This window comes from Sceloporus undulatus, chromosome 8, assembly GCF_019175285.1.
Source record: "Sceloporus undulatus isolate JIND9_A2432 ecotype Alabama chromosome 8, SceUnd_v1.1, whole genome shotgun sequence".
Classification (NCBI taxonomy): domain Eukaryota; kingdom Metazoa; phylum Chordata; class Lepidosauria; order Squamata; family Phrynosomatidae; genus Sceloporus; species Sceloporus undulatus.
In genome coordinates, this window is record NC_056529.1 from 3,148,675 (window position 1) to 3,171,128 (window position 22,454).

Genomic DNA, 22,454 nt, shown 5'->3' on the forward strand with positions numbered 1-22,454 from the left:
CAAGGGCAAACCCAACTCTGGACCAATCTTGCCAAGAAGACCCCAGGATAGCTTCACCTCAGGGTCACCATGAGTCAGAAACTACTTGAAGGCACACAACAACAACAACAACAACAACACCTATCATGAAGATTTCTTGGGCTGAGAACATGTGACTTGCACAATGGGCTTCTATGGCCAAGCAGGGGGTCAAACCCCTCCATAGTCCCAATGCTCAAACCACCACGCTGCCCACACATATGTATGCGCTCATCCGCCCATATTTGCAGCTTTGATGATTGCGGCTTTGATTATTCACAGATTTGATTAATATGTTCTGTCTAGGAATATCTAGGTCCTCCAGTGCAGCTCTATGGTCAACTTGAACTAAAAGTTGCACTGAAAGGCCTAGAGAGATTCCTAGAGAGAATACTCTACTAGGCCTTTGTAGCTCCTCCAGTGCAGTTCTATGGCCAGTGTCTGTCGGACGTTGACCACAGAGTTGCCCTGGAGGACTTAGAGATTCCTAGAGAGGCGTCCTCTCCAGTAAAAACATGGGTGTTTTGGTTATTTGCACTTTTTCCATATTCACGGTGGGGGTCTTGTGCCCCTAACCCTAGCAAATATGGAGGGACAAGTGTATATTTATATCGAGTTGTAAGTAGGCTGCCTTTAAAACTGAGTCCCTCCTTGTACTTTGCATCATGGATTGTGCTTCCGAAGTGGTTTTCGCAAGCATCGTAATCTGTTTTACTGAACTGGTTCTTGCTTTCAGTCTTCAGGCAGCAGCAGCTAAATCCAGCCCGGCGCTTCCTCCGCGTTGCAGCTGTCCTACACAGAGCTTCGGATGAGCAGAAACAGAAGCCTAATCAGCAGAACTTGGAATCACAGCCAGTGGATGAGCAACATGATCAAAAGTATCCCAGCTCACATCCCAGGTATATTTACACACACAAATTAAAGCTCTGGGATAGATCTTTTTTCCATTGTAAAAGGATGTCACGTTGAGGACGGAGCAAGCTTGTCCTCTGCAGCTCCAGAAACTTGGACACAGAGCAATAGAAGCAAACTACAGGAAAAGAGATTCTACCTAAACATTATGAAGAATATTTGAAGGGATGTCCTATTGAGGATGGAGCGAGCTTGTCCTCTGCAGCTCCAGAAACTTGGACATGGAGCAATGGATGCAAGCTACAGGAACATTGATTTCACCTAAACATTAAGAAGACCTTCCTGACAGTAAGAGATGTTCAATAGCAGAACACAGTCTCTAAGAGTGTGATGGAGCCTTCTTCTTTGGAGGTTTTGAAACAGAGGTTGGATGGCCATCTGTCGCAGGGAGAGCTTTGATGGTGTCCTGCATGACAGAAGAGAGTTGGACTGGATGACCTTAGGGGGTTCCTCCTAACTCTAGGATTCTAGGATTCAGTTACTGCTTTATCTATATTTTAGGGAGCTAGGTATGTTTAGCCTGGAGAAGAGAAGGATAAGGGTTGATAGAATAGCCTTGTTTAAATATTTGAATGGATATCATATTGCGGATGGAGCAAGCGTGTTTTCTGCAGCTCCAGAGAGCAGCACAGACTGTGATGTCTTCTGCTTTTTCCCGACTTAGCTACACAGATCAGGGTGGTGAAGAGTCAGAAGGCTATGAGAGTGAAGAGCAGCTGCAAAACCGGATCCTGACGGCGGCTCTGGAGTTTGTCCCGACCCATGGCTGGACATCAGATGCCATTGCAGAGGGAGCGAAGGTATATATCGAATGGACTGCTATTCAGAGAGACAGTGCACTTGAAGCTTATCTTAGTTTTCAACTCATAGAATCATAATTGTCAGACTAGTCTAAAATAGCACTCGTTTTTAACACTCTGTGAGGTTACCAGTAATTTTACTTGGGTTCTGGTAAAAAGAATAAACAAAGTAGTTCTGATAATGTTATGAACCAGTGGTTTGAGTGTTGAGGTATGACTCTGGAGACCAGGGTTCGATTTCTGTGCTTGGCCATGAAACCCGCTGAGTAACCTTGGGTAAGTCACATGCTCCCAACTTCAGGGGAAGCCAATGGGAAACCTCCTCTGAACAAATCTTACCAAGAACACCGTGTAATAGGTTTAGGCCTTAGGGTTGCCATAAGTCAGAAATAACTTGAAGACACACAACACACACACATAATATTGAATTATACCTACCCCAGTGAAGAAGGCTGGGTATATCTCCTTTCAAATTCTTGTAGATCTTCAGTGCAAAGCAAAATCATCTAGGCTTTTTCATAACAGCCTGAATAAATCAGATAGGGCCACAATGCTGGGATAGTTGACACAAAAGTATCTGCAAAGAGGAACAATTAAAGGTGAATACAGTAATAATATTTGACGTATATTAGCACCTTTCCAACTTAGATGGTTAATGTACATTAAATCTGTGATTACATCATTAGCGTGCTTCCCATATTACAATGAGAAGTCTGGGAATATGGCTTGCTCAAGCCACTGTGCAAGTTCCTAGCAAAGGCAAGATTTGAACTGTGGATGTGTTAATTTGCAACTCTGTCAATTGCCCGCTGTGTCAAGGATGAGCAAAATACACCAAGAGTTTCCAGAAATGTATGTTTTTTTCCCCCTAAAAATATTTCCCCCCAAATTTCTCCCTCTGTGACGATCATTTACTGACTCAACCTGTCTCTCTTCCTCCTTTTAGTCATTGGGTCTTTCTGTTGCTGCAGCAGGGCTTTTTCACAACGACGGCAGTGAACTGATCCTGCACTTTGTGTCCCAGTGCAACTCCAAACTTTCTGAACTTCTCGAGGAGCAGCACAAGCTGGTGCAGCTGGGCCAGGCTGAGTAAGTGGTGGGCAAGAGCAGCAGTTGTGGGAAATCATCTTCTGCACTGCTGTTTTAGACAGAAATAATGTCTGAAAACTCTGCATTGGCAGAGAAAGCCCTTTCCTCAGATTATGGCCACGAGAGAGGGGTCTGCAACTCATGTTTTCTTGTACATCTTGCCTTTGACTCATAATCATAAAAGGTCAGAGCCACATTGTCGCAAACGTTCTTTTCTTTTTCAAGGAAGAAGAAGACAGACCAGTTTCTAAAGGATGCCTTAGAAGCTAGGCTGAGGATGCTTATTCCTTATATTGAAAAGTGGCCCCAGGTACAAAACAAAAGTTGCTCTTTTAACTTGCATTTTCTTAGATCTCCATTTGTTTTTCATTACTTTGTATATCAGACCTAGGCTGACATCCTGTTACAGCATTCCTAGGCACATGGGAATCCTGTTTTGGATAGGGCTCAGGGGGCTGCTTCCATCCTAAAGCTAACAAATCTCAATTCTTCTTTAGGACCAATTGGGACTAACAATTTCATTGAGGCCTCAGTGGTTTTTTGTTCATAAGGCTGAGAGACAGGCAGTGAAACTGATGTTCAGTTGCTGAAAGACAGAGCCACAAGCAGTCCAGGCTGTGGAAGATCATGGGCAGAAGAAAGTATCTGTGGGATTGCCAGCGAAGAGCGTTCCTCCTTGCCTCATTAACTGCTCTGATTTTCTCTAGGCTATTAGTGTGTTGTTGCTGCCGCACAATATCCCAGCCAGCCTCAATCTCCTGACAAGTATGGTGGATGACATGTGGCACTATGCGGGAGATCAGTCCACTGATGTAAGTTGGAACGTCACATCACTCAGATGTTGTTTCTAGGGCTTTGGGAAGCCACAGGAAAGCTTGAAGCGCACGGCTTTTCACGATAAATATTTTCAAGGTTGCCCTTGGGCAGAATGACGCAGTCCAAACACTTACTTTGCTTTCAAGGTTCAGGTTTCCAAAGAACTGCAGATATGAAAGATAGCCTTTGTTACTTTTGCCACATTTCCAGCACAATGTATGTACAAACAACAACAGCACATTATCTGTAAAATGGGAGTGTAATGTGCAGAAAGTTAAGAAAAGTCCTGCATATGTGATGTGATGTTGTGTGTGTGTGTACTTTGAAGAGACAGAGGGAGAGGAAGGAGAGAATGAGGAAATAATAAAACAGAAGTATTCAAATATTATGTCAAGATTGTTGGCTTCTGCCTTCTTCTGCACCGATAAAAGTAACCTGGATATAACTGCCATCTTGGATATATGTTACTTTTATTCAGAAAAGATTACGGGAGAAGCAATAATATTTAACCTTGCCATAATATTTGAGTACTGTACTGTATTACTGTTTGTCATTTGTATGAACACTTATGTGTTTCTATGTCATCTTTTTTGAAGCTTTCAAGGCGAAGGGTGATAGACGTTACGAAAGACATTAAAGCAAAGGGAAAGTGCCCAACTCAAAGGTGACAAGACTTCTAGAATTTAGGTGTTTAAAACTGGCAGTGAATATGCTGGCTGTATTGTATTAGGTTCCTTACTCTTCTTCCTTTTAATAGAGATTAACAAGATGGAGGATGCCTGTTTATGTGCCACATTGAGCTCACTGGTGCATTTGCCAGCCTGAAACTCAGTTTGACTCCATTTCCAGCTGGGTGTCAGAAAGTGACGGATTTCCTTTGAAAACTCTTAACTAGGTCCCTAAAAATACTCTGAGCTTATGATAAGACCCATCATCTTTCTGGCAGGAAATAAAAGCCAAGTAAATTATATCTTAATTAAAGCAATTAATGAATTACTTGACCTGTTGTAAACATAAGTAAGGAGTAGGCAGAGCTTAGTGGGTCTTTCTAATGAATGGCTTTAATAAACGTGTGTGAAAATAAAACGGCAGCCACTGTGATGACAAATAAATAGCGTGCCGGCAAATTAAAGGAATAAACCAGGAAACCAAGCGAAAGACGGCAAATTCATTAGGAAACTGAAGTTCATTTTGTAGTGTGCAAATTGTAGATGGGTGGTTGTTGTTGTTTTAAAACCTTGGTCCTAGCAGTAGTGTCTAACAGTTATTTTCCCCCTGCTGTCTTCAAAAGTGGAAACATGCTTACATGCCACCTGCAAAGCTTCACTGCAGCTGTCTTGGGCCTCACCAGCATTTAGGGAGTTTCAGATGGATCCCATTTTCCATTACGGCGGGTACATGAATGCTTCTTTTACTAAGACAGATTGTCTTCAGAAAAACGTGGGCATCCTCCCAAGTTACTTGGAATTCTGCCAGGCTGAATGATAAAGAAATTGTAGTTCTTAGCTATGCTGTGTGTGGCAGAGTTTTGTGGAAATAAAGTTGCAGCCTTTATCTGTAACACCAAAACCAACAGAGCTCAGCATCCTTCTGGGACTACACTAGCACCAGGAGTCCTGCCTTCTCAGAAGCTGCATACACATCTTAATGCAACCTGTCATTCTGCAAGCATATGCACAGATGCCTCTTTTGCTTTTGATGTGGTGGGTGGGGAGCTGGTTGGCTGTTCTGCTGCAGGTGAGGGCAATGCCGTTTGCACATACTGGGCCTAGGTTGTCTCACTGTGATATTCAGCATACTGCACTGGTATATATTTATGCCATGGCAAAAGTACATATGATCGTATCATAACTTCTCATATGTCCCCAAGCTTTCATAGGGCACATTTATAGGGTCCCATCATAGGACCTTTGGCTGTGAAGCCAGGTGACAGACTGTCAAAAGCTAAGACCATTTTTTCCTTTTTATGGTTTTATGTGGCCACTTTCAACTATATTATTTTATGATTCTACTCTCAATCATTAACTGGTGATGAGTGGTAGAGTAACAGATGCGTCTGTGTCTGGGATACTGTTCTGTTGGCACAATCCTTGCTCTCAGAGAAATCTGCAGCATGTATTGTGTCCTGGAACTGGCACAAGAATCACTTTTTCTTGGCTTTGTGACACAATAGACCATTTCATGGCAATATAGACCATTCCTTAACCTTTCATTTACTGTATTGGGAATTTTAATTTATTTGTATGTTACTTCTGTAACTTCTGTTGATTTGGCTGCTAGGTCAGTACAGTCTTGCTCTGTTGCTAATTTGGTTGCCTTGGCCGTGTCATGGAGAGTTTCCTATCAGTTTTGCTTGCAGAATCTTAATTTCTAACTGTGGAGTTTGTGTAATGAGTTTGTGTATTTCTTGATTCCTGCCCTTCCAGATAAACTGGTACACTCGCCGAGCAGTGCTGGCTGGTATTTACAACACTACGGAGCTTGTGATGATTCAGGACTCCTCTCCTGATTTTGAGGATACCTGGGCTTTCCTCCAAAACAGAATAGCTGACGCTATGAACATGGGCCACACAGCTAAACAGGTGATACCTAACACCCTGTGCGTGTGTGTGTGTAGCACCATCACTGTCCATGGCACTTTACAAGTAAAAAGAAGAACAAAACAGTTCTCTGCCCTCAGCTTTACAGTCTATTTAAGACATGACACAAAAGCAAAAGGAGGTGGCAGCGTGGGAGGGAATTAAGCCCGGTGGAAGGCTGCAACTCCCATTGTTCCTCACAATTGGCTATCTTGGCTAGAAATGGTTGGCAGTACAGTCCGACAACATCAGGAGGGCTGCCCACAGTTACACAGTTATTCCTGTTTGCTTTATCTAGCAAAAAAACCCAAGACAACAACCACTATATAGTGGGAGATTTACCATTCCTGTGCATGTGTCTTCTAGGTGCAAGCGACAGGAGAAGCCCTTGTCCAGGGACTTATGGGTGCTGCTGTGACTGTAAGTAATAACAGAGGCTAGGTATTTCTTTGGTGACTGCTCATGGAATGGCTTCCTTTCCGGGAGTACTTAGGGAATTATGGGACTGGAAAAGTACACAGCAAAAGTTTATATCAGAAGAATTATTTTCAGGGATTTTTAAAAGGAAGGATGCATGATATAACCCACGTGTGGGATTTTTCTAGACAAATTGTACTGTTGGGTCCCTGACACCAGGCAGATAGGTTTTAGAGCCCTTTTTAGCATCATTTCCAGGCATTAATAGCTGTCCAGAGATGAAGAGTGTGTCCTTCAAAAGCAAATTGAGAACCACTGCTCGATGAGGTTGCCCATCCCATCATAATACGCAGTGGCCTTTTACTATTTGTAATTGTACATTTGATGTCATTAATGCTATGGTTAGTTTAATTTCATTTTAGCGTTGATCTTTTGTAGAATAATATTGTATCTGTTATGATTTATACTCCACCTGGAGTCCTAGTTTTCAGGGGAAAGACAAGCTAAGATCCACATCTGCCTTTTCCTCCCTTTTGGAGATGAGTTATAAAGTTATTGTGGACAACGCTAATATTCCTGTATTGCTTCCCTGCATCATGTAACGTCCTCATTGTCTATGCTGTTTAGATAAGGAACCTCACAGGGCTGAACCAACGTCGGTGAAGGGACACAGCTGGGAGTGTATGAGCATCTCGCCTGAGACCTGGAAGGAAAAGAGTCGTGACATCCAGGAACCCCATCTCAAGTACTCCACAGTTTCCTCTCTCCACACATCTTTTTCCTCTTGTCTCTCTCACTCATTCCGCCCTCTCTCTCTCATTCATACACACACATCACCCAACTAGCATGAGAATCTTTCATTTTGGGGACTATGTGCAGATGGTAAGACTGTCCTCCCTGGTTGTGCCATTTATGCTTATATTTGACCTGTCCAGTAAAATATAATGAGGTAGGGTCTATGTTGTATTTTAAAATGCTAATTTTGGACCCAAAGGATCTAGTTTTCATTCTCCCACACTTCCTGCACCATTTGTGTCCTTGGCTGTAATCGCCTTATCCATCATTGGTTGAAATGGCAAAATTGTGTGATTTTCTTCCAGCTCCCAATGCGGTCTTGAATTCAAGAGAGAGAACATTGCTGGCAGGCTCCTGGTGATGTTCCATTATCACTCCTTTCAGTTTTCTTCTGGGACTAGGGATATGAGAGGTCATGACCAGTCTCAGCTCAGAGCCCCAACTCTTGAATGTTTGTTGTTGTCGACGGCATATTCACAGCTCTCTGGTGAATGTCTAATTTCCTCTCTTCCTGGACACTGACATGACTGTAAATTAATAATAAGAATAATAAAATCAGATGGGTTCTCTGTGTGACCATTTACGGTTCCTTTCTGAGCATCCTTTCCGTCTTTACTCCCATGTCAGTTTGAGAAAACTTAGTAGGATGAGAATTGTGTGGGTCTTCAAATATTGTTGGACTACAATTCCCCAAAGCCTTAACCAGCATACGTGTGCATCCATGCAAATGTCGATCGCCCAAAGTCATACAGTGATTTTCCATGACTGAGTGGGGATTCAAGCTCTGGTCTCCAGAATCGTTTTACAGCACTGAAACCACTTCACCACGTTGGCTCTTTATTCTGTTTTCCAGCAGTGGAGTTGTATTAGTCAGCTGTTACATCGACTGAATTGTTTGTGGGTTTCTCCCCTTGTTGACTGTTACCGCAAACTTCATCCTGTCAGAGCATGAAGGGAGAAAAAAACCCAGTGTAGGTTTCCCCAACCACTGCTGGAAAGGAACATCTCACAGGTAAGACCAATGAACTTTTCAAACTGTTGAGAGCCAGGGTAGACTAGTAGTTTCAGTGTTGGACTAGGACTTCAGGATTGCCCTGCTCAGCCATGGGAATCCACTGGTTGCCCTTGATCAAGTTGCACTCTTTAAGCTCTATTGCAGGAAGGCAATGGCAAGCCTCCTTGGAATAAGGCTTGCCAAGAAAACCCTAGGATGGGATCAGCACTAAGTCGGAGTCGATGAGAACACATAACAAGAAAAACTGTTCGGATTCGTTTTATTATAAACTGCCCTGCGATTCTTGGATATAGGGCAGAGGTATAAATATTTTATTAAACTGTAAGTACAACTTAAATGCCAACATACTGTCTGAGTTGGGATGTGAATCATTCTAGTACGATGTGAACCATTGTAGATTTTGATAAGACTCTTAACTCTCCTCATCCCTTCTCGCTGGCTCTGCTGACAAGGGCTGTTGTGAGCTCCTGTCCCAAAAGCATCGGGAGAGCTGCACAATTCCCACACATGGTGTCCATAACCACAAAAATAAGCAGATTGCAATAGTGAATAATGTTTATTGACTGAGCAGTTCCATTTTTTTTAAAAAAAAGAAAAAGAAAAATCCAATCATTCAACTAAAATATTTTTGGCAAACCCTGTCTGTGCATCCGATAATCCTGGGCCAGTCTTAACCAACCGTCATCCAAGCATTTGCCTCTCCCAGTCTTCGCGGCATCATGGTCCTGTTATCATACTTAATATTTGCTCAATGGCATTAGCTCATTGGGAAGCCCCATCCCTCCTTTCTGTAATACAGAGGTAGTGCAGATCCTAAAGAGACTGCTGGAGAAACCCATTTTTAGTTTAGCCATGGAAACCCATTGGAACGCTCTCTCTGCCTCAGAGGAAGGCAAACCCCCTCTGAACCCATCTTGCCCCTAAAAAAGCCCATGATTAATTTGTCTTAAGAGTTTCCATAAGTCGGAAATGAACCGAAGACACACAACAAGGTTATTCGATGTGAACTTTGCAATTCTTACATTTTTGCTGTGTCTTATCACCTCCAGCAACCTCCTTGAAAATGTTTTATATTTCCACAGTTCCGAGATGCTCTCAGAATGGAAAGTGGCATATAAATAATAGTCATGATTATTATGAATTAAAAACGGGGAAGGGGTAAGTCCCATTTAAACACCATCCCATTTAAACCTTGGCAAAAAATGCCTTCTCAATAGAGAAAGTAGTGATGAGTTCAGAGCCCTAGAAAGCCTTGAAGAAAAATAGTATGATGCAGAAACAGAAAAATGGCTTTGCAATCAATTAAATATAATGCATGGATGACAGTATTGCAGATGGGTTCTTTGGGACGGCTTTGGGAGCACTAATATGACATCAGAAGTTGCATTTAGCAACGAAAGCTGGGCACTGGGGATGTTTCACCCACAGGACAAATTTCCCCAGAATTGGTGGTTATATGGATCGCTTCTCCCTTCCCTTCCTATACTTTGGTCTTAAAATAGGTTTGAACTGGAATTGGAGCAAGGCATCTTGGGCGGCGCTGGTCTCTTTTAGAGATACCTTGTGTCTTCCCTTTTGCCACCCGCCCATCGGCAGATCTGCTTGGAAATTTCTTCTTTCCTTCAGGTATACACAGGATCCAAACACACAGTTATTTACACACACAGAGCACAAGATAGTAGAAGTACCTCCAGCATTATTTTGAAAACAAAGAGAGAGAGAGAGAGAAACAACACAAAACAACACAATACCAAGGTTTGTACTACAATAAAAAGATAGCCCTTCTAAAAGTTATTCAATAAATAGTAAAATTAGAAAATCAATTGCTTCTTTTAAAAAATTTCAGCTTGGGGAATGGGGGGGGGGGGAGAAACTCAGCCGCTCAGTGTCAAGTGTTTCACCTCATCCCTCTTTTAAATTGCTAAATGGGTGAGAAATGCAAATGGCAAAAGAGACTTTGTAAAAAGAAGGAAATGTCTGAACTCTGCATTGGAGCAGGCACTGGCCTCTTGCATGGCAGGACTAGAAGTGGACAGGAAAGTGGATTGTCGGATAATCCTTTGCCACTTGCGATGGTTTGATCTGGGTCTATCAGATGGCAATAAAAGGTTTGAAGGTGAAGCATTTTCTACAGCCATATCTGCATCCTATGGCATCCTGGGATTTGCAGTTGAGCAAAGGGTTCTTAGAGTCCTCTGGCAGAGAGTTCTAGTGCCTCAGCAAACTACCAACCCCAGGATTAGGTAAGATGTTGCCATGGCAGTTAAAGTGGAATTGTAGTGCTATAAGTGTGTAGTGTGCATGGGCCCCTGCTATTGGGTGCACAGGAGCAAGGGCTAGTCAAGAAGCTGGTAACCATGTGGTTGTCACATTCAGCATTGCTGCTGTCTCCAGAGCAAGGAAAAGTGTCAGTGGGTGAACCATGGGACAACCTGTGCTTTGTTACCAGTTGACTATCTCTGGCCATTCAAAAGGAGGGTTAAACTGACCATTTGGCTTCGAGGATCTCAAGGAGGTGGCGAGTTCAAGTGGCTGGCTGGCTCAGCTCCGCTTTGCCTTGTTGGTGGCTCACTGGCCAAGGTGGAGGCCAGAGGGAGGGATTGTGTGCATCAGGGACATTTGCTTTGTGGAACGGAGTGAAGAACTTTCTGGCAAGCTACTGCTAAACATGGCAGTCTCCAATATTTTCTAACAGCCGCTCCTTCCCACCTCATCACCGTTATTCCATTTGGAAAAGGCCTTGTTTTGGGGGGCTTGCTAGAATATATAGTTGGGGTGCTGCACCCACATTTCAAAAGGTGGGTCAGACCCAACCCTCCTGGGCCCTGAATGATTCCTGTGTCAAGGGAGCAGTGCGTCCACACTGGACTTAAAAAGCAGTTATGCGAAGTGGCTAGATAACTCCTTTTAAAATTCAGATTCAAACCCACAACAGATATGCCACCCTCCTCCCCACAAAGAAACAACCCACCATCATTGCCTATGCCTCCTTTTGCAGTAATTTGGGTGTGGGTGGGTGTTAGGAACCTTAAAGGCATTCTCCAACCTGCATCTTTTAAACTTCTGAATCAAACCAAAAAGCAGACTCGCTGTCCCATTGACAGAAGAGTCACCAGCTTCCACTGTTTGCAGCTAATGTTCTGTAAATATCCACAAGACAAATGTGATGCACAAAATGGCGGTGGAGGAAATAATAATTAGGGTTTTTAAAAAATAAAAATCCAATGAAACACTTTCCTGCCTGCCCTGCTGGCCCTGGTCTGGCTGCCCATGTTGGGAGAGTTGTGTGAGTTGTGTGTTCGTGCCTCTATCTCCCCCACAGAAAGGCTTGAAGGAATGACGCTAGTGCCGAAGTCAAACATGGCTTCTCCTGAGATGTCTCAAGGACCTGCAGCAACCTCTTCTAAACTTGGCACCTTCCTTCTCCAGACACTTTGGACTGCAGCTCCCATCAACCCCAGTCAGGGGCTGATGGGAGCTGCAGCCCAAAGAATCTGGAGGGAGAGGATGCCAAGTTTAGAAAAGGTTGGTGCACTCTGTGTCTCTGGTTCAGAGAACTGAGAACCCGACTGTTTTTCCAAAATCGCAAACGTTTCAAACCATTTTGGGCTTTTGTCTTCTTCAGACTCAAACACTACTCTTCCTTTCTCACCAACAGGATCATTGTGTTGAGGGTAGGTTTTATTTTTGGCCTCTGAAAGACCTGGTTTCTGTCCACAGCAAATGCTCTGCTGAGGACTGAGACAATTCCCGGTTCTGCAGAAAAACCAACTCTGCAGGAGGCTTCTGTCAGCAGCCAAACCTTCCAGTGTGTTTTAATCCAAAACAGTACGGTTTTGTCCTCTAGAGAATTCAATTCCAACTGCTCCCAGCTACAGATTTGGGAAGACTTTGTTCCATCATGTCAATTTTCTCTCTGCCATCGAGGGCTCTATGAAAAAGAAACCACGGAAAACCACACGGTCCTGTTCCACCGATGGTTAAAAAATTTCACCTCGATGGCTAAGAAATGTGCATTCGTGTGGGGGGAAAAAGAAGATTCTCTTGATATACAGAATATGCATACGCAATATTATATATTTAAAATAGTGGTCACAATATATAGCTAGTCCTCCGTCCTTGCAATCCCTGGGCCTCATCCTAGGCATGAAGATTCAGGCTGCCGGGGTCCAAAACCTTCTCTTCGGAGCTACTTCTGTGCAAACAATGCTCCGTTCCCACTCACCCTCCATTGTAGCTCAAAAGCTGTCCCCAAATCCTTGTGGGAAAGACAGGCGCAGGGACTGGAACAACAACAAAAGAAAATCTTCCGGTGCGGCTGAGTGACCGACTGACCGCTCTCCTTGGACTTGAGCCGGCTCTCGGACAGGGCCTCTCCCTCCGTTCAGGGCTATGTCACTGTGAAGCCGATTTGGGATCTTTGCTTTCGGTCTTTCCATTTTGGGGAGCGTTCGGCTTCAGTAAGATGAAGCGGTTTAGGAGGTCAGTCTCTGAGCTGGCCTGGGGCCCCGAGTACGAATCACCTGCAGACAGAAAGGGAAAGAGAGCATGATACATGATCAACCAAGGACACAAATGGTGTAGGCAGAGAATCAAAGCAAAAGGCAGAGACTTATTTTGGCCAAGGACATCTATAGAAACGTTTCAAATAAATGGATCCGCTGAATGTGATCCAGCCAAGGTTAACCACCTTTTTAAAAAAGTCTTCCTGATTTCAAAGGACACTTAAAGACAGGCTTAGGTCTCCCATGGACAATCAATAAGGCTTAAAAGGGCTTAGCTCTTGTTTGGAATGGGCCTATTACGTATTAATGTGTCAACAGGATATATGGCATGATCCAGTGCATCAGAGCATCGTGTTCATTTAAGGAGGAGCAGTTGGGTTGCTTGCATTGGCCTCGATCTGGAAAAGGTACTACAATGGACCCAGAAAGACTGTCCGGGAAAAGCCCCAAAAGAAACTCACCGGTGTAGTTAGAGGATTCTGCGATGTTCTGAGAACCGGTGATATGATGCCAGTAGGCACTGCGTGGCAGCATGGTGGTGGGTGTGCAGGGGTAGGAGTAGTGCTCTGTGCCCTTGTTCAGCAGCTGGAAAAGAGGAGGAGAAGAAGGGATGGGTTTTAAGACTCAGAAACTGTATGTTGATACCTCCAGGTAAAGATAAAGGGGAAGAAGCTGGGTGCAAATTGCAGTACCCCCAAATGAAACCAATGATTCTGCACCAATGTAGAGACACTCATGAGGAAAAATAACTTTTCGAAACTCCCCTCAAGAGCTAGCATAATGGCCACTCATCCAATTTAACGTGAAGTCGAAGGCTTTCACGGCCAGCATCCATAGATTTTTGTGGGTTTTCCGGGTTCATCATTGCACCTTTTCCAGACCAAGGACAATGCAAGCGTGCTGACAGCACCTCCTGAAATGAACACGATGGCCATGTCCTAGAAGAGTTTATTCCCAACATTTTGCCAGCATCTGTGGCTGGCATCTTCAGAGAAAAGCCCTCAACATGAGAAGATGCCAGCCAGAGATGCTGGCGAAACGTCAGGAATAAACTCTTCTAGAACATGGCCACAGAGCCCGAAAAACCCACAGAAATCTATAATAAAATTTAGTTTTAAAGGTGTCCCAACATTGAGATGTACCTTCAGGGGTCCCATGCACAAAAGCCACCCACTGCACCCTTTTGGTCTAATTCTCTCTGTGTTGCACATGGATGTTGCACAGTCCCATTCTTGCAAGGGTCAACGGTTCTTTTGCACTCCTCCTTCCCAAATTTCCAAACCCTAGAGAAAGTTGGAATATGATAAATGCATCACAGGCCATAGCGCTCACCCGCACGTTCTTCTCCATCTCCATCAGGACGCGTTTGTGCTGTTCGGCAATGGCCAAGGTGGCACTGTGGACCCTCTGGTAGATCTGTTCCCCTTCCTGGGTTTGGAAAGTGTAGAGCCCTTCGCCAGCGTCGCACATCCTGCTAAGCATGGGGGGCATGGGGAGGAAACAGAGGACAATGGAGTCAGAAAGGAGTTGTAGTGGAGGTAACCTCCAAGCAGATGGGTTCTAGAATCCTATTCAGCATCATCTACAAACATTGACATCTGCCCAGTGGCTTAAACAGGGTCATTTTGTGTTCAGGAGATCTTGCTAGATAGTTTTGCATTAGCCTTGGTGGATTTGAACAAACCACAGGAATAACAACAAGAACAACAGAATTCAAAGATATAGCCATGTTAGTCTGTGGAATTAGTATGTAGAGAGATCTTGCAGCACCTTTGAGACTAACTGGAAGAAAGAAGTTGGCAGCATGAGCTTTCCTAGACTTCAGACTACTTCCTCAGCATCTGAGCAAGTAGACTGAAGTCTGAAGATGCCAGCCACAGATGCTAGTGAAACGTCAGGAATAAATTCTTCTAGAACATGGCCACAAAGCCCGAAAAACCCACAGAAACCTATAGCTAAGTGTTGCACCTGGACAGTATCCTGAACAGATGGAGCATTCTTTCCCCCATTGCAATCCTCCCACTCTGGGAGAAAGAAGAAGAAAAAAAGAAGTGAATGGAAGTGCTGATCTTCACTCTAATGGAGGGGGTTATTATCCCTCTCTTTTTCCTTTCTTCGCTGCCAACAAAACAGTGTTATTGTCAGAACAGGCAGCTCCGCGGCCTCAGAGAAGAGTGGAAGAATTCCTCTAATCTCCCCATAAAAGCCTCCGCATCATGAGTCAGTGAAAGTCTGGGATAAAAGGGAAAGATCGCATTTCTCCCCTTTGTAGAGGGCAATTAGCAGAAGCCGCTAATAGGCGCAGGGCGGGATGCTCTAAAGCCGTTTGCAAAGTTCACCAACGTGGGCCTGCAAAAGGGAAAAGTCAGAGAGCTCCTGGGAACCGAAGGAGGGCACTTGGCCTCATGGAGCCGAGAATTAAAACTCTGCTACAGCGAACAGCTCAGCTTTATCCTGTGAGGGAGAACTAGCACTTGCACCCCTCAAAGCAAAGATCCATCTAGCTGTTGGCGGCCGGTGTCTTCCTTGTTGGTGGGATGGTTAACCAGGTTGGCATTGTAGCCTGAACTTTAAACAGTTATCCAAGGTGCTTCCCCTATATAGCAGGATATGCCCCATCCAAATGAGTATTTGAATGTCTCCCATCCAAGTACTAACCAAGGCTGACCCTGCTTAGCTTCCAAGCTCAGGTTGGGATCTGGTGGCTTTAGGGGTTTTGATATCCTTGTTACAGTTATGTCTAGCGCATTCTTATGTTGATATTATTACTCCTACTTTTATATCCCACCTTTTTCTCCCTGAACCTGAAAGACGGAACACGTAATTTCCATCCTACCTTGCAACCTTGTGTGTGCTGTCTTTGGGCTTTTGGCGATAAAAAGTGGAATATAAAAGTAACTATGAAAGTAGGATGAGGAATGATGATGATGATAGGGATGATGATGGTGCTGATGATGTGTATCTTTGTCACTCTTTTTCTCAGCTGCACCCACCTTGCAACCCTGATCAAGGAGTGGTTCCACAGCCCAAAGACAAGCACACATGCCTATATGCATACCTGCCAGCCTCAAAGGTGAACCGCGTGGCGTCTCGCCCGTAGCGGCGCAACGAACACAAGGGCCAGGACACCAGCTTGACGCGTGGGTTGTGCATGTCCCAGAGGTAAATGTTTTCATGGGTGATCTGCAGCTTACATTCGCCATAAATGTCCAGGTTGGGACAGGGCAGGAGGAAGACGTTGAAGCGATCTGCAGGGAGGATGCCAGGGATCAGTATCAATGGAGGGAATTCTTTTAAAAAGCAGGTATTCCAAATAAACACACTGCCCCACACTGAAAATGGGGGGAAAAGCCAAATGAGCAAGGTTTGCTCCTTGCTTACATCTTGCCTCTGATGCAGTTTCTGCATGAGAGGTAGTAACTCTTATCTACTACAGGCTGATTCTCTTATCCAAAGAGATCAGGAGTGTTTTGGATTTTGGAGTTTTTCAGATTTTGGGATATGTGCATATTCATAATGAGATATCTTGGAGATGGGCCCTAAGTCTAAGCATGAAATTCATACTTGTTTTGTCTACCTCTTATGCACATAGCCTGAAGGTGATTTTATGCACAATATTTGAAATAACTCAAAATTTGTGTACATTGAACCATCAGAAAGGTGTCACTATCTCAGCCACTCATGTGGACAATTTTGGCTTTTGGAGTATTCTTCATTTTGGGATTCGGGATAAGACTCAACTTGTATAGAGGAATTATTACTTTACAAATCTACCTTCGCTGCTGCTGCACTGCAAAAATAAAGCACCATGTTAACTACCATGGTTCAATGCTTTGAAATTCTGGGATTTGTAGTTTGTTTTGGCACCACAATTCTCCAACAGGGAAGGCCAAATTTCTCCCAAAATTGCAACCACTGCTTGGTTTCCAGGACTCTTCCAAACACTGCCACTCTTTCCTTAGTAAGTGCCAACATTCATTGCAAAGTGTGCCTTGTCCTTCCATAAGGTTTTCTTCCCTTTCTCAGCCTGTCTTTCTCTATTCCTGCTGGGAAAGCTAAGGCTCCCAAGGGCTCCTTACCTGTTTGTTCGCACTGAACCCCAGGGGCCAGCAAATCCGGCTCTCCGAGGCTGATGTCGTTGAGCCGGGCGCCCAGGCACTCGATGGACAGCGTCTTGTACCACTCCTCGGCCTCCAGCTCTGCAAGATTTGAATCATAGGCATCTCAATCAGCATCTCAATCACTTAGGGAAGGGAATGGGCTTGCTGTGGACCCCAAACACCCTTCCTTTGGGAAGTTAGAAAGAGTGAGCTGCCTTTCCCTGAACATTCAGGCAAGTCCAGATTGCATGTGGTCCCTGGAAGACATTTTTGCAGCTGCTAAAGACACTGCCAGTCCCTTAAAGCCTCCCCCCAAACCCTTTAATTTTTGTAAAAATTCAGCCTAATATTTAGGAGGGTTTTTTTCTCATACAATATAAAAAGCTCCCCAAAAGCATGCAAAACATCCCCAATTTTTATTTCTATATTTGCAGCCCTCGAGTCAACCCCAACTCATGGTTACTCTGTGAATGAGACATCTCCAAGCCTCCCTGTCCTCCAGTGCTCCTGCAAATTCAGTCCCATGATTTCCTTGATTGAGTCTTATCCATCTGGCATATGGTCTTCCTCTCTTTCTGCTTCTCTCCACCTTTCCTAGCATTATTGTCTTTTCCAAAGAGTTGTTCCTTCTCACGATGTGGCCCTCATTGTCTAATTTGAATTTATCTAGATCCTCCATGGTTACTGTTTTCGTTTTCTTTATATTCAGCAATACAACCTGCCTGGTATTTTACCTCCTTCAGGAGATTTCCAGGGGAAGGAAACTGCTGTCCTTGGATGTATCTGTACTATAGAAATAATGCAGTTTGACACCACTTTAAGTGCTGCAACTCCATCCTATGGAACCTGGGATTTGCAGTTTTACAAGGCCTTTAGCCTGCCTCAACAAACAGCAAATCCCAGGATTCTGCAGGACGGAGCCATGGTAGTTAAAGAGGTGTCAAACTGCATTATTTTTGCAATATATATGCACCATTAGTCAGTGCCAGTCAACACGCCGAACATATGTAGATCCAGAACGCCGAGCACACACCTACCGGACTCGCAGGTGAACGTCCGGGCCGAGTCGTCGGTGAAAACAATGGCCACAGCCTGCCGTTTGGTCTCCTTGGGCAGCCTTGTGATGCATTTCACATTGCTGATCTCCGTGACCTACCAGAGGTCAGAGAAAGGGACAGAGAATTGATATGGTTTTAGTGTTTTAGCTGTTTTTAATCATTTTTAAAAAATATTATTCATTAAAAGTTACATACAAATCGAAGATTGTGTAGGATGGAGCCATGGCAGTTAAAGGGGTGTCAAAGTGCATTATTTCTACAATGCGGATCAGTGCTTCCCAGACTTTAGTTCTCCAGATGTTTTGTACTTCAGTTCCCAGAATTCCTGACTGTTGGTCAAGCTGGGTGAGGCCGCTGGGAGTTGAAGTCCAAAACCCCTGGAGGCCCATAGTTTGGGAACCACTGGTGCAGATGCACCCCAGGATGTGGGACCAGGCTGTTGTGTGAAGTTACAGGGTTTATGGATAGCCCCTAAATACAGATCCAAAGGCAGAAGAGACAGGGAACGAGAGGCGAAGGCAGAAGGACCGCTCCTTCGCAGTCGTAAACAGGGTTATTTTTTCAACAATGACTCCCCTGGGCCAAAATGTTGTTATTCTTTCCAATGTGTTGTGTCACGCAGACCATGATGGAACCCCTGGGAAACACTGAATGATAATGGGAACACTTGCCCGAGTTAGGAAATGTTGCTGAATGTTGCTGGAGCAGACAACTGGCAAGTTGGCTTTGTCTGGGAGGTTATCCTCTCCCTAAATTTTCCAGATGGAGTTTTCTTGGAAGGAACACATGCATTTGTTTTTTGGGGGTTCTGGAAAAGCTCCCCACAACACACACTGTCCACTATATCTAGCATAGAGCTTGGAAGAAGTGAACTTTTTTTTGGGGGGGGGGGAGTGCAACGTCCAGAATTCCCAATGCATTCTGAGTGTTGCAGTCTTAACAAAACAAAATCTCTTACTTCTTCCAAGCTCTGATCCATCATTGTTGCAACAGGGAAGGGATTCTCACCTTTGGACAACCCCGTAAACACACCGACTTCTCATCCGGGTACTTTTCCAGCCGCTGGGGTCCTTTGCTGGATGATTTCCGGAATACCAGCCAACAACGTCGGTAGATCTGACCGCAGAGGGGAAGCAAGAAAGAGATGGTTGATTTTAGCTACAACATCCTGAAAATGCTAAGAGGCTTCTAGACTCCTCTGGAGACTGTCAACCCAACCTAGAAGAGATAATAAATTTATTATCACCTGGCAGAGATAATAATCTCCGCGTAAAATGAGACCGAGTGACTTAAGTACCTCTGATCTTGCTGGCTCACCCTTTTCTGGTCTGCATATAAATCAGCGGTTGATAGGGCTTCATGGTTGCTTTTCTTACAGTAGTGGGGGGAAATATGTGACCTTTCAGATTCTGCTGGACTGCAACTCCCATCAGCCCTAGCCATCATAGCCACAGGTGAGGAATGCTGGGAGTTGCAGTCCATCCGTGTTATGCTGAACATTTTGGGTAGAATTCTGCTGGTGACACACACAGTTGTAAAATGCACTGTGCATGCAAATTTAAACTTGTAGAAAATGTTCAATGGTTTTATATGAAGAACCAGCTGTGTGTTAGTGTGCTGAAATACACATAGCATACAAATTCTGCACTGTCTCTGTGCACTGTACACTGCATTTTAACAATGGGCTGTCAGCCATACTCATTGATCACATAGAATGGGTCTGAGAACAAAATCAAGCTTGAGCTGATCCTGGAAGCAAGAAGTACTAAGCTGGGAATATCATATTTTGGACATACAGTGTAAAGACTGGAAACTTTTCATTAGAAAAATGGTTAACCAGAGGCAGGATGTCCATCTGTCGGGAGTGCTTGGATTGTGTCTTCCTGAATGGCAGAATGGGGTTGGATTGGATGCCCCTTGGGGATGCCATCCAACTTCTATACATGATGAATGCAAATTAATTAATCTGGGACTGAGAAACCATGGGCAAGAATAAAGGGAAATGCCAGCCCCTATACAATGACAAGGAGCTGCTGAAGTCAGCAAAGAGAGCCTTGGCACATAGCTCTGGAGAGCTGCCCCACTGAAAACGCACATATCAGCAAGGTCACCAAGGCTGGAGTTATACCCAGACAGAGGCTGCAGACTGTCTTCCTGGCATTTCATACACTCCTTTTCTATAAATATATATATGCATGTATAATCATGCTGGCCTTCCAAACATATTTTGTTGTTGTTGTGTGCCTTCAAGTCATTTCCGACTTATGGCAACCCTAAGGTGAACCTATCACAGGGTTTTCTTGGCAGGTTTCTTCAGAGAGGGTTTGCTGTTGACCTCCTCTGAGGCTGAGAGAGTGTGACTTGCCTAAAGTCACCCAATGGGTTTACATGGTTGAGCCGGGATTCAAATCAGAATCGTACCTCAACATCCAAACCAAGCTGGTGGACCATATATACAGTCATCCTTCCATATGTGCGGATGTGGAGTCTACGGTCTTGCTCTTTGCGGGAGGGACAAGCTGCTATCTTTAAAATGCTTGTACTGTACCTGCACATGTGCACCATGGGTGCACATGCCATTATTCTCTATGAGACTTGCATATGTGCGAGTCACCATTTTCACAGAAGGGTCCTGAATGGATCCACTGCGAGTTGGGAGGGGCGACTGTACACATAACAAGCTGGCCTACTATATATACACATAAAAGATATATAATGAAAGAGTAAAATAAAATAATCAAAACAAGCCAAAAGCAGAAAAGAAGCAACCATTAATATCAGCTTTAACCAGTAAGAAGTTCCTGGCCATGGTGGGGATCTGGAAAAAGGACCATAAACTGACCACAGCGCTAAGGCAGGGTGATCAGTTGTCATAACTGCAAAGGAGAACAAGGCACTGTATGGCTTTTAACACCTTGCCTGATGAAGAAACCAGCGGAGCTCCGAAAGCTTACAACAGGTATTTTGTGCATTATGGTTAGTCCCACAAAGATATCACTATTTGGTGGATTTTGGATATTATTGGATTAGCTATATGGTCAACACAGCTACCTTTGGATGTTTGTTTCTGGATTTCAAGATAACCCATCATGTTGTTTAGGTGGGACAGGCTCTGTATGATTGGTCCTCAAAAGAGAAAGGTCTTTGCTTATCTGCGGAGGGTGCCAATCTACCCTCTTTGGGAAGGGAATTTCGGAGCTCAGGGGAAGCCATTGAGAAGCCTCCCCTGCAGATCCCAAAACAAAGAAGAATACCTTGCACCCTTCTCAGCGCTCCCCTAATGCTCTCCAGAAAAAGAAAACCGACACTGCGTTTTGCTACGGAAATTTGGCAGCAAAACCTTCAATGCACTCTAGTCAATGGGGAAAGGAGCTAAATGCACTTCGGTCAATAGGCCACTCAACAGCAGAGTCACTATCATAGTCCGTCTCATGGTCAATTTAATTCCTTTTAGTTTCAACATCAATACCGTTGCTAAATACAAAGAAAGCCAATTTAAGCGCAGTTCACGTGGATTTATTGCTATGTGCCTCTGAAGTCATTTCCGACTTAAGGCAACCCTAAAGTGAACCTATAATGTGATTTTCTTGGCAAGATTTGTTCAGAGGGGGCTTGTTTTTAAACTTCTTCCAATGCTGAGAGAGTGTGACCTGCCCAATGTCACCCAATGGGTTTCTATGACTGAGCAGGGATTCACTAACCCTAGTCATTGTCCAACGCTCAAACCACTACATCACACTGTCTCCCACACGTATATTAATATAAATTTAGCAACTATCCAAAAACAAACGGGGAGATTTTATTTGCGAATGATGTCTGGAAGGAATTTTAATGACTATAATAATATTTAGTGAAGAATGGTTTTTCATTAATCGTTTACTTTATTGCACAGAAGCTGGTTTTTAATTTATTTCACAGTAAAAATAAAACTTTAAAAATAAAACTTTTTATTGGAAATGCTTGAGACTAGAAGTGGTTTGGATTTTGGATTTCTCTCTCTCCAGACTATTTGCCTAAACTTAATGAGATATCTTGATTCATGTGTTGTTGTTTTCAGCATGACAATGTGAATCATCTCACTCACATATGCCAGGTTTATTATCCACACTATGGAACTGCATTGATCCACATCAGTCTGCATCTATTTGGTTGTTCACATGTGCAAGCATTCAAATAAAGATGGAGCCAATGGCGCAAATGCCTTTTTTTGGTATGCAGTGTTTTATCCCGCGTCTATTTGTGTCTGTTCACATTGGTTATTCACACTGCCAAAAAAACCCACACTATATTGAGTGGGTTTTTTGGCAGCCCCCACAACTTAATCGGGTGCGTTTGGGATGCATGTGAACA

The 22,454-nt window shown here is 44.0% G+C and overlaps 2 protein-coding genes across 6 annotated transcripts in view; one reads left to right on the top strand and one right to left on the bottom strand.

The window, feature by feature from the left end:
• COQ9 (coenzyme Q9) overlaps positions 1-7,999 on the top strand; it is a 12,406-nt gene extending 4,407 nt beyond the window's left edge. Inside the window, exons 2-9 of the mRNA XM_042438116.1 lie at positions 755-917; positions 1,595-1,730; positions 2,677-2,819; positions 3,045-3,129; positions 3,527-3,631; positions 6,062-6,217; positions 6,581-6,634; positions 7,259-7,999. Of these exons, the coding sequence (XP_042294050.1) occupies positions 755-917; positions 1,595-1,730; positions 2,677-2,819; positions 3,045-3,129; positions 3,527-3,631; positions 6,062-6,217; positions 6,581-6,634; positions 7,259-7,294 (878 nt within the window). The 3' untranslated portion in view covers positions 7,295-7,999. The remainder of the gene's footprint in view (positions 1-754; positions 918-1,594; positions 1,731-2,676; positions 2,820-3,044; positions 3,130-3,526; positions 3,632-6,061; positions 6,218-6,580; positions 6,635-7,258) is intronic.
• Positions 8,000-9,312: 1,313 nt separating this feature from the next.
• Positions 9,313-22,454, bottom strand: part of DOK4 (docking protein 4) — a 30,141-nt gene continuing 16,999 nt past the window's right edge. For 4 of the 5 annotated variants that reach the window (XM_042438110.1, XM_042438113.1, XM_042438114.1 and 1 more), the window contains 7 exons: positions 19,113-19,220; positions 18,084-18,198; positions 17,026-17,145; positions 16,005-16,194; positions 14,279-14,420; positions 13,408-13,531; positions 9,313-12,964 (listed from right to left, as the gene is read on the bottom strand). In XM_042438110.1, coding sequence (XP_042294044.1) covers positions 12,837-12,964; positions 13,408-13,531; positions 14,279-14,420; positions 16,005-16,194; positions 17,026-17,145; positions 18,084-18,198; positions 19,113-19,220 — 927 coding nt within the window. In that variant the 3' untranslated portion in view covers positions 9,313-12,836. The remainder of the gene's footprint in view (positions 12,965-13,407; positions 13,532-14,278; positions 14,421-16,004; positions 16,195-17,025; positions 17,146-18,083; positions 18,199-19,112; positions 19,221-22,454) is intronic. The other variant, XM_042438115.1, reaches the window with a different exon arrangement.